This window comes from Melospiza georgiana, chromosome 26 (genome assembly GCF_028018845.1).
Source record: "Melospiza georgiana isolate bMelGeo1 chromosome 26, bMelGeo1.pri, whole genome shotgun sequence".
Taxonomy (NCBI): Eukaryota; Metazoa; Chordata; class Aves; order Passeriformes; family Passerellidae; genus Melospiza; species Melospiza georgiana.
The window spans coordinates 6,797,397-6,808,918 of record NC_080455.1 but is presented as its reverse complement, the minus strand read 5'-3'; the positions used below and the strand labels follow the sequence as shown (position 1 = coordinate 6,808,918).

Here is an 11,522-nt window from a genome sequence, read left to right as displayed (position 1 = left end):
GGCAGTGCCACCTCTGCAATGCCGCTGGACAAACCAACAGCCCATCAAATTTCTCCTCCTCCATAAATGAATGCACAACAATGAGTTATTTTCATGAAGTGTGTGAGGAGGTTCGCTGCAAGAACGCAAACATCAGAAGGCTCAGAAAAATCTTAAAAATTCAGGGATCCCAGCAGGTTTTCCCTGCAGGGACAGGAAGGCTCAGGCTCGTGTCCCTGTCCCTGCTGTCACCATCCCCACGTGCAAAGATCCACCTGAGCCAACCTGCTGCCCTTTGGGGACCCTCCAGCTCTCCCCATGGCCTCCATTTCCCCTGGGAGGAATCGTGGATTTGTCTTTACAGACAAGCTGGGAGATAAAACCAGCACTGGGAGATGAAAGAGACAATGGGAAGGATTCCACTGATTGATGAATGGAAAAAGATAGTTGCTTTTACAAGTAAACTTTGGGGTTTGCTGATAAATGAAATTAGACATTGAAAGATGGAAGAAACAACGGGGGAGAAAAACTCCTCAATTCTATGAGAATTAAAAATTAAAAGGGAGGGTTGTACATTAGAGGGGAATCTTTGGTATCAGGTGTATCGGGGAGTCTGTACCTCTCAAGTACCTCAGAAATGGGGGAAAACCCCTAAATTCAGTAAGAATTAAAGATGAAAAGGCAGGGTTATACATTAGAGGGAAATCTCTGGTATCAGGTGTATTGGGGAGTCTGTACCTCACAAGTACCTCAGAAATTGGGAAGAGAGAAGGGAAATGCAGAAATTGGGGTAAAAAGGGAGGCTGCATCCTCCAAAAATTTGAGAGATCAGGAGAATGCCCCACGGCCTCTCCCTTTATTCCAATAAAGTCAAAGGACTCCTCTGTCTGCTTTTCGGACATAAACCTCTGGTGTTTGCGGGTTAATTTTCGCAACACCCGCAAGCATCTCGCAGCTCTGCAATGCCCCTGGCTGCAATCCGCGTTCCCAGCTCGCTGCCGCTGCCGGCCCGGCCGGAATTCCTCCTCTGCAGCAGCTCTAAGTGCTTCAATGTGTTGGCCGGGGTCGGACAGTAAATCCTGACGGGATCCCGGGCCAAACCTCGCGGCGAGGCTTTAGCGCAAATTGGATTTGCAAACCCCGCTCGGGGCTCGGTGCCCTCAGCAAAGCGCTCTAATCCCCGGGAGGAGCCGGGGGGAATCTGTGCGGCCGGGAATGAGGGAGAAGAGAGGGGAAAACGGGGGGAAATCCCGGCTGGGCATCGGCATCGCCGGGGCTGTCTGCTGGGGATGCTGTGGGTGCGGATCCCGAGCGGATGGATGCGGATCCCGAGGGGATGGATGCTGATCCCACAGGGATGGATGCGGATCCCACAGGGATGGATGCTGATCCCCCATCCCAGCCCTGCATCCCGCAGGAGTGCCGGGTCTGATTCCCCAGGGGTGAGAATGGGAATTGTTCAGGCGGGAGCTGGAGGGATTGGGAACGCACAATGTCTCAGCGCACCTGTGGAAAAGGCAGAGGTGGGACCCTGGGGAAAATCAGGAATCAATACCTGGATATTTCCCTGTTGGAACCCCAGGAAAATCAGGAATCAATACCTGGATATTTCCCAGGTGCAACCCCGGGAAAATCAGGAATTAACACCTGGATATTTCCCTGTTGGAACCCCAGGAAAATCAGGAATTAATACCTGGATATTTACTAGGTGGAACCCCAAGAAAATCAGGAATTAATACCTCTATATTTCCTAGGTGGAACAAGGGAAAATCAGAAATTAATACCTGGACATTTGCGTGTTGGAACCCCGGGAAAATCAGGAATGAATACCTGGATATTTACCAGGTGGAACCCCGGGAAAATCAGGAATGAATACCTGGATATTTACCAGGTGGAACCCCGGGAAAATCAGGAATGAATACCTGGATATTTACCAGGTGGAACCCCAGGAAAATCAGGAATCAATAACTGGATATTTCTCAGATGGAACCCTGAGAAAATCAGGAATCAATAACTGGATATTTCTCAGATGGAACCCTGAGAAAATCAGGAATTAATAAACACCTTCAAGGTGTTTTTCCAAGGGGGAAACTGAGGCACCCTGAGGCACCGTGACCCCCCAAGGGATCTGGGGAATCCACAACGGAGGAAACCCTACAAACCAGCCAAGCTGTGCTGTGGGAGGTGACCCCTCCTGCCTGCGGCCTATTCCTCCCTCCCTGATCCCACCGAGGGCTTTTCCTTTCTTGGAAAAAAGGAGATTTTTGCCCCCAGCGCAGCCGTGGCAGCTCTCAGATACCAGCGGTGTCGAAACGGGCCCAGAGCAAAGCACATCTGGGGCCTGGGCTCCGTCTCGCTGCCAAAATTTAAGCTTTTAACCCTCTTTCCCGAGGCACTGGGATTGTTCAAACAAGCCACAGTAATTAGTTTCCTCTGACAAACCGCCCCTTTTTGGCATCGGGAGGTTTATTAATTCCGGGGAGGGGGGAGCGTCGCTCCTCATCCAAAAATAATTGACATTTAGAGTCCAGGTTTTGGCACGAGAGGGAGAATTCGGGCTGGAGAAGCAGCACCAGGCGTGCCAAGATTGGCACAGCAGCACCCAAAGGCGCCCAGCGGCGGCTGGGGGGTCCTTGGCCGGTGTTATCCCTGATTTCCTCCGTGGCCACATAAACCACGCTGGTTTTGGTGGCATTTCAAGCGATGTAATTTGATTTTCTCTGCCCTTCAGCAGAGGGGATCTGTCTGCGGGGAGTTTTCTTGCAGACATCCCCGCTCGGTTTCGGTGTTATTCACCTGGAGCCGGGCTCTGCTCCCGCTGCAGGCCTCGGGCAATGCCCTGAAGGATTTTATCAGTAATTAATCTCTAATTACTCACCTCTTCCCGAGAAGGGCGGCTCTTGCTGCTGCTTAGACCTGGCGGAATCGGCTTAGGGAGGGGTTTGGGTTCTGCTGCAGCCGCGGTGACCTTGGCAGGGCTGCGACACCTTGAGGGGTCAATGGGGACACTGGGCTGGGAGCGCAAACTGCAACAGAAACTGGGCTCACAAACTGGGAACACTGGGCTGGGAGCACAAACTGGGAGCAGCACAAACTGGGAGCGCAAACTGGGAACACAAACTGGGAACACTGGGCTGGGAACACAAACTGGGAGTGCAAAATGGGAACACAAACTGCAACACAGACTGGGAACACAAACTGGGATCACAAACTGGGAACACAAACTGGAACATAAATTGGGAGCACAAACTGGGAGCAGCACAAACTGGGAGTACAAACTGGGAGCTCAAACTGGGAACAATAACTGTGAGAACAAACTGGGAACGCAAACTGGGAGCACAAACTGGGAACGCAAACTGGGAGCACAAACTGGGAGTGCAAACTGGGAGCAGCACAAACTGGGAGCAGCACAAACTGGGAGCGCAAACTGGAGCACAAACTGGGAACACAAACTGGGAGAACAAACTGGGAGCAGCACAAACTGGGAACGCAAACTGGGAGCAGCACAAACTGGGAACACAAACTGGGAACACAGACTGGGAGCAGCACAAACTGGGAACACAAACTGGAACACAAACTGGGAATGCAAACTGGGAGCAGCACAAACTGGGAATGCAAACTGGGAGCAGCACAAACTGGGAACACACCCACCCCACAACGATTTTTGGCTGCTTTTTAGCTGGAAAGCGAACAAATCTCCCCGACATGTGCGGGGTTTGATGATGTGCGTCAGGGCTGGGCGGTGTCGGGGGGCACATCCCGGCCAGGTGTCCCCCCGGGCCCTGCACAGACACCCCCAGGTGTCCCCGGGCCGGGCTGGGTGACACTGCAGGGGCTGCGCTGCATCAAACCCCGCTTGTGTTCGCCGCTGATTTATATTGCAGCTGCATTCCCAGCCTGCGGCGGCATGGAGGGGGAGCCGCGGGAAGCCGGGGCGTGCAGCATCATTATCTGCCCTTGCAGGGACGGGCCGAGCCCAGCCTGGGCTGAACTGGGGCTGAACTGGGACTGAACCGGTCCCAGACTGGTCCGGGCAGGGGTGGAAACCCCCGCGCTCGGCCCCGCTCTGCGGATCCCGCTAATTAATGACATGAAATAATGACATAATAATGAAAGCCCACGCGAGACCTCCGGGGAAGGAATCAAAGGCGGCTCCTCCGCAGCTTCCCAGGGCATGGATGCATCCCCGCGGGCCGGCGGCTCCCAGCGCCGGGGCGGATGGAGGGAGCGGTGAGACCCCTGCCCCGGGGATTCCCTGCACCAATCCAGCCCCAAAATGGGTCTGGGGGCAGCTCCTGGGGGTGGGGAGACACAGGGGGGTCGTGGCCGCGGGGTCTCTGGTTTGGGGCCATCGGAGCTGTGCTCCTGTCGGGATTTCCATCCCGGGGGATTTGGTTTCTCCCCGTGCAAACCGGCTGGGCTCGGGCGCAGGATGCCATGCAGGGATGGCTCAAGGTGCCCCTGGGCCCTGGCACAAATTGGGATTTTCCTCCTCTGCGCTCCTTTCCGTAATGGAAGAGCTTCCAGACCCCTCTCTGGCAGGATTTGTTCTGTTCCAACAGGAACTGTTGGGATTCGGGAATTTGGGATGGGGTCCCAATGCAAAGGTGATGCCCTTTGGTGTCTGGGATGTGGAAATGGATGGGGCAGTGTCCCCAGACCCCTGCCTTGTCCTGGTGCCTCCTCCTTTGATCTGGTTTGGCTCTGCCAAATCCAAAATGAGGGAAAATTTCAAACTGAGTTGGGTGGGACTTGGAACAGCCTGGGAGAGTGGAAAGTGTGGAGGGTGTAGAAGGTGTGGAAGGTGAGGAAGGTGTGGAAGGTGAGGAAGGTGTAGAAGGTGTGGAAGGTGTGGAAGGTGTGGAAGGTGTAGAAGGTGAGGAAGGTGAGGAAGGTGTGGAAGATGTGGAAGGTGAGGAAGGTGAGGAAGGTGAGGAAGGTGTGGAAGGTGAGGAAGGTGTGGAAGTTGTAGAAGGTGAGGAAGGTGAGGAAGGTGAGGAAGGTGAGGAAGGTGTGGAAGGTGTGGAAGGTGAGGAAGGTGAGGAAGGCGTGGAAGGTGTGGAAGGTGAAGAAGGTGTGGAAATTGTGGAAGGTGTCCCTGCCCGTGTCAGGGGTGCCACTGGATGGGCTTTAAGGTCCCTTACAACCCAGACCAGTCTGGGATTCCGTGACTCCATGGAATGGTGGGAATGTGGATGTGGCCACAGCAAGAGCTGCTCTGTTGGGTGGAAGCTCCCCAGGCTTCCTCCTCCAGCCACGACTTGGCGTGGCCACCACCCCGGCACCGCTCCCGGCACCACGGGGTGCCCTGGCCCATCCATCCCCATCCCACAGGCTCGGCAGGGGAGGCTCTTCCTTATTATTCCCACCGTGCTGAGGTTGGGTTTGTTGCTCTGCAGCTGTTTGGAGAGATGTAAACCAAACCCGCCGTAATTCAGCCCGAACGTAAATGTCATGGCAGCGTGGGAACGAACGAGGGCTTGGCTGCTCAGCCTGGGGCTCTGGGAGTGCTGGAGCTGCTCCTGCCCCACACCATCCACATCCCACCTTCTCCTCCATCCCACTCCCCATCCACCATCCCACTCCTTATCCACCATCCCATCTCCTTCTCCTCCATCCCACCTCCTTCTCCTCCACCCCATCTCCTTCTCCTCTGTCCCATTTCCCTCTCCCCCGTCCCACTTCACTGTCCCCCATCCCATTTCCCTCTCCAGCCTTCCATTTCCCTCTCCTCTGTCCCATTTCCCTCTCCTCCATCCTATTTCCCTCTCCTCCACCCCATTTTCCTCTCCACCATCCCACCTCCTTCTCCACCATCCCACCTCCTTCTCCACCATCTCCCTTTCCTCTCCACCATCTCATTTCCCTCTCCACCACTCCATTTCCCTCTCCACCACTCCATTTCCCTCTCCACCACTCCATTTCCCTCTCCTCCACCCCATTTTCCTCTCCCCCATCCCACCTCCTTCTCCACCATCTCATTTCCCTCTCCACCATCTCATTTCCCTCTCCACCACTCCATTTCCCTCTCCACCACTCCATTTCCCTCTCCTCCACCCCATTTTCCTCTCCCCCATCCCACCTCCTTCTCCACCCTCCCATCTCCCTCTCTTCCATCCCATTTCCCTCTCCACCCTTCCATTTCCCTCTCTCCCACCCCATTTTCCTCTCCACCCTCCCATTTTCCTCTCCCCATCCCACCTCCTTCTCCACCATCTCCCCTTCCTCTCCCCCATCCCTCCTCCTTCTCCCCCACCCCATCTCCCTCTCCCTCTTCCCATTTCCCTCTCCCCCACCCCATTTCCCTCCCTGGGCTCCCCCAGCCCCTCCCCAGAGCAGCAGGGCTGCATCCCAGGGCTGGGGCTGTGCCTGCTTTGTGGTCGGCCCTTTGGGGGGCTCTGGGGGGAGCTGGGGCAGAGCTCTGGAGCTGCTGGGCTGGGTTTCACTGAGGCAAAGCAGAACCATGTGTCCCACACTGCGCTCTGGCTCTGCTCGGGGGGCACTGGGGAGAGCTGCAGGGGGAGGAGGAGGAGGAGCAGGGATGAGCTGAGAGCAGAGATGGAGATGGGGACAGGGACATTTCCCCTCCTTTGTGCACCCACTTGCTGTCAAAAGAGCAGGGAAATCCAACAGGTCCACCCCCGGTCAGGGTTTGGGGCTTTTCCCCCTTTCAATGTTCCTTATTTTGGGGCCAGTTTTGGCATTTTGAGACCAGTTTGATCCAGGGGCGCTGCAGGCTCCAGTCCTCCCAGTTCAATCCCCAAGAAAGTACTTTGGGAGCTTGTGATAAGTTTTGGGGGAGGTCTGATGCAATTTTGGGATGGTCTGAAGAAATTTTGGGGGAAAATCAGAAGGAATTTCGGGGACACTGTGAGGAAGTTCTTGGGGTAAAATCTGAAGAAGTTTGGGGGAAAATCTGGAGGAGTTTTGAGGAAAATCTGAGGAAGTTTTGGGGTAAAATCGGAAGGAATTTTGGGGACAGTCTGAGGAAGTTTTGGGGTAAAATCTGAAGAAGTTTTGGGGAAAATCTGGAGGAGTTTTGAGGAAAATCTGAGGAAGTTTTGGGGTAAGATTGGAAGGAATTTTGGGGACAGTCTGAGGAAGTTTTGGGGTAAATTCTGAAGAAGTTTTGGGGAATATCTGGAGAAGTTTTGAGGACAATCTGAGGAAGTTTTGAGTGAAAATCTGAAGGAGTTTTAGGGACAGTCTGAGGAAGTTTTGGGGTAAAATCTGAGGAAGTCTTGGGGAAAATCTGGAGGAGTTTTAGGGACAGTCTGAGGAAGTTTTGGGGTAAAATCTGAAGAAGTTTTGAGGACAATCTGAAGAAGTTTTTTGGGGAAAATCTGCGGGTGTTTTTCTTATGGTCTGAGGGAGTTTTGGGGAAAATCTGGAGGAGTTTTGGGGACAGTCTGAGGCAGTTTTTGGGGAAAATCTGAGGCAGTTTTGGGGAAGATCAGAGGCCGTCTAGGGAGCAGTCTGTCTCTCCACCACCCTCATCCTCTCCAGGACAGCCCAGCCCCGTCCTGTGAGCAGGACCAGGCGTTGAGCCGGAGCTGCTGCTGGAGGAGCAGCCTCTGGAGCTGCTGCCCATGGAAATTGTTTAATTCCTGCGGGATGAGTCATGAGGAGCCGGGATTTCAAAGCAGCTTGGCTCCCATGTAAGGCACTCAAATAAACAGTGTGTGGCAGGTGGAAGCTCTCTCTGATGTCCCATCAAGGCCTGTGTCTTTCCAAGCTCTTTGTGCTGCCAAAAATGCTTCGGCCACACCGTGGCTCCATCCATTCTTGAGGCTGGGCTCTGGAAAATAATGAATCAATGCCCGGAAACATGAATCGACAGAAAATTTATGGCACACTTAGAATATAATGTCTTTTGGGTCCTCTGCTTTGAAGCATCAGCACTGAAAGTTTTGGCATCTCCTTCTTTCAACCCTTCAGCAAGGAGGATTTAGGGAAAAAAAAATTAATAAATTCACTTTTCTCCCTCTGTGAGCTTTAAGGAGTCTGTGGATATCGGGAACAAGTCCCAAGAGTCTGCTGGAAAAACTGGGAGTGGGGTTGAAAAATGACAGGGATGGGGAAAAGTGAGAGTGTGAAAAGTGAGGGGCACCAGAGAACCCCAAACACTCCACTTTTTGTGAGCAAAAACATTTGCTGGATTTTGATTTATCAGGAAAAACAAGTGGAAACGCCGTCATCCCTGGAAGTGTCCAAGGCCAGGTTGGACGGGGCTGGTCTGGGGCTTTTTAGAGCAAAGAGAAACCAACAGCAAAGCCTGGAATAACTTTGTTGTTATTGTTTTGCACTTTGGAGCCGGGATTTGAGTCTTTCGAAAGGTCACAGGCGGTGGGTGGGGGCCAGGATTGCTGGCTGCCGGAATGGGAGGCTGCTGTTTTATGGGACGTGCAGCGAGGCTGGAACCGCTCTCCTAAAGTTTTATGGGGCTGCAAGAAGCCAGAGGCCCTTTCTCAGGTGGGGGGATCGAGTGTCACAGCCCTGCTCCGGCCCAGAGCAGGACAGAGGGGGCTGAGCCCCCCTGGGTGATGGAGGTTGTGTCATCCCCATTGTCCCCATCGGTGCCACCTTGGCCCTATTGGTGCCACTTCATCCCTGCTGGTGCCACCTCATCCCCACTGGTGCCACCTCATCCCCACTGGTGCCACCTCGTCCCCGCTGGTGCCACCTTGTCCCCATTGCCACCTAGTCCCCAAGGCACCTTTTCCATGGCCATTCTCCCAGCCCAGGCCCCCCGTGCCTCAGTTTCCCATCTCAGCACCGTGCTGGTGTTGGGAAGGGAGGAGCCGGAGCCAAGGGGGTCCCAGGGGAAGGATCCCCCATCCTGACGTGAGGGAGGGAGGGAGGTGAGGGGCTCTGGGGGCTGGGGGCACACATTAAGGATGTTTGTTTTGCCTGTTTTGCAGAGTTTCAATGTTCTGACTTGCTCTAAGATGAAGGTATGGAAGTGTGCAGCCATTGCATCGATGCTCCTCAGTTCCATGTTATCCATTTTAGTTTGTAGAGACATGTTCAGCGGAAGCCGGGAACTCAGCCCCTTGCCTTCCTCGCCGTCTTCCTCACGGGATTCCTCCTCTTCCTCTTCTTCTTCCTCCTCCTCCTCCTCCTCGCTGCGGAGGTCCCCACGGGCGCTGCAACGCCACGGCTCTCTGCTGGCCCAGTGTAAGCTCTGCTCCTCCAGTCTGGGGCCACTGTCCCCCCATCCCAGCCCCACAGATCCCCTAAATCCCTCTGGGGTCACTGCCTGCCCTCTCCTGCATCCCAACATCCCCTTTAGGAGGGTTTAAACAAGAATTTGGGGCGAGCAGGAGGCACTGGGCACAAAACTGGTGTGAGCACAGCAGGTCTCCACAGAGGGGAACTCAAACAGCTCAGTTCCTGCAAAGAAAAGAAGCTGCTTTTATTCCCTTCCAAATGGTTCTTTTTTGGTAATTTTTTTTTAGTGTTCCGTGCTATTTTTTACAAATGGAAAATGTCAAACAGGAGCTGAAGATGAGGGCACGGCAGCAGCTCCCCCTGCTCACCCCTCGGCGCTCCCTGAGGGCTGGAAATCCCCACGTGTTTGTTTTGATTCCAAACCAGAGGAACTGCTTTTTTTGGGGTGGAAATCTGGAAATCGATGACAAGCTGTCAGATCACGCTTTCCTCTGCCTTTCCTGTGCCTCCTGCAGAGCTGAGCTCAAATAACCCTGGATTTAGGGCTGGGACAGAGGGATGGAGTGTTGCCAGCAGTGCTGGGCACAGTTTGTGTGTTGGTGCTGACCCTGGGGTCTCAGGGGCTCTTGGGGGTCCCAGACCACAGTGCAACGGTGCAAATATGAAATTTATTGGGGCTTCTCCCCAAATCCACCTGCCCCAAGGGACCTCCATCTTAGAAGATCCACTCCAGGGGATTTTCATTCTGGGGATGTCCTCCCACCTCAGGGAGTTTCCATCCTGGGGATCATCCATCCACCTTAAGGCACCTCCATCCTGGAGGATCCTGAGATCCTCAGCCGTGGAGGATTTCCCATCTCAGGTGGCCTCCATCCAGGTGGATGTTAGCCCACCATGGGAATCTCAGTCCTGGGAGTCATGAACCCCAAGGAACCTTTTACCTGGAGGGATTTACCAACTCCAAGGAGTCTCCATCCTAGGGGATATCCACCCACCTCAAAGGCACCTCCATCCTGGGAGTCATGATCCCCAAGGAACCTTCTTCCTGGAGGATGTTTACCAACCCCAGGGAGTCTCCATCCTGGGAGACGTCCACTCACGCCAGGGAATCTCCATCCTGAGGTTACCCATTCACTCCAAGGCACCTCCATCCTGCGGGATGTCCATCCACCCCAAGGCACCTCTATCCTGAGGTTATCCACCTGCCCCAGGGAATCTCCATCCTGAGGGAATCTCCATCCTGAGGGAATCTCCATTTTGAGGTTATCCACCCACCCCAGGGAATCTCCATCCTGAGGGAATCTCCATTTTGAGGTTATCCACCCACCCCAGGGAATCTCCATCCTGAGGGAATCTCCATCCTGAGGGAATCTCCATCTTGAGGGAATCTCCATTTTGAGGTTATCCACCCGCCCCAGGGAATCTCCACTCTGACATTATCTACCCACCCCAAGGCCCCTCCATCCTGGAGGAACCCCAGATCCCCACCCATGGAGGATCTCCCACCCTGACCCACCCCACCCTCCACGAGGACACCCTCTAACCGCGTCCCCTCCTCCTGCAGACAGCGCCTTGCTGGAGAGCTACACGGAGGGCGAGATGCGCCAGCTGCTGTCGGCGCTGGTGGAGCGCTACCGCCAGGCCGTGAACTCGGGCGGGCACGAGCTGCCGCTGTTCCCCCGCGCCGGCGGCCGCCGCAAGCGCGCCCGCGCCCGCCACAAACCCTGCGAGCTGCGTGAGCTCGAGGTCAGCGTCAGCGAGCTGGGCCTGGGCTACGAGTCGGACGAGACCGTGCTGTTCCGCTACTGCAGCGGCACCTGCGAGGCCGCCGTGCGCAGCTACGACCTCTCCCTCAAGAGCATGAGGAGCCGCAGAAAGATCCGGAAGGAGAAGATCCGCGCGCGGCCCTGCTGCAGGCCGCTGGCCTACGACGACGACGTCTCCTTCCTGGACGCCTACAACCGCTACTACACCGTCAACGAGCTGTCGGCCAAGGAGTGCGGCTGCGTGTGACACGGGGGACGGCCGCGATGGAGGCCGGGGCGGCCGCAGGAGGAGAGAACTGAGCCGCTGGCGTGTCCCTCGGTGTCGCCGTCACCGGACTAGAGACGTGGCCGCTGCCATGGTGGGGTGGCTGGGGGGGTGACGGTGGCTCTAGGCCGTTGTCCCCTCTGTGGCGGCCCAGTGCCTGCTGAGGTGACAGTGGGTGTGCAACGTGCCCGTGGGCTGCACTGCGTGTCACAGGTGTCACATATGTCACACGTGTCACACGTGTCACATGCTACATTACCTGCACAGGGGTGGTGCAGCGCAGGTGTCTCTGGCATGAGGGACACACGCAGATGCCAGGGGGTTCTGTGTCAGGGTGTGGC

At 55.3% G+C, this 11,522-nt stretch overlaps 1 protein-coding gene across 1 annotated transcript; it reads left to right on the top strand.

The window, feature by feature from the left end:
• Nucleotides 1-4,132: 4,132 nt before the first annotated feature.
• Nucleotides 4,133-11,163, top strand: NRTN (neurturin). Its single transcript, XM_058040955.1, has 3 exons — nt 4,133-4,209; nt 8,901-9,156; nt 10,715-11,163. Exons 1-3 carry the CDS (start codon nt 4,198-4,200, stop codon nt 11,161-11,163), a joined length of 717 nt encoding a protein of 238 aa, XP_057896938.1. The 5' UTR covers nt 4,133-4,197.
• The last annotated feature ends 359 nt before the right edge of the window (nt 11,164-11,522 follow it).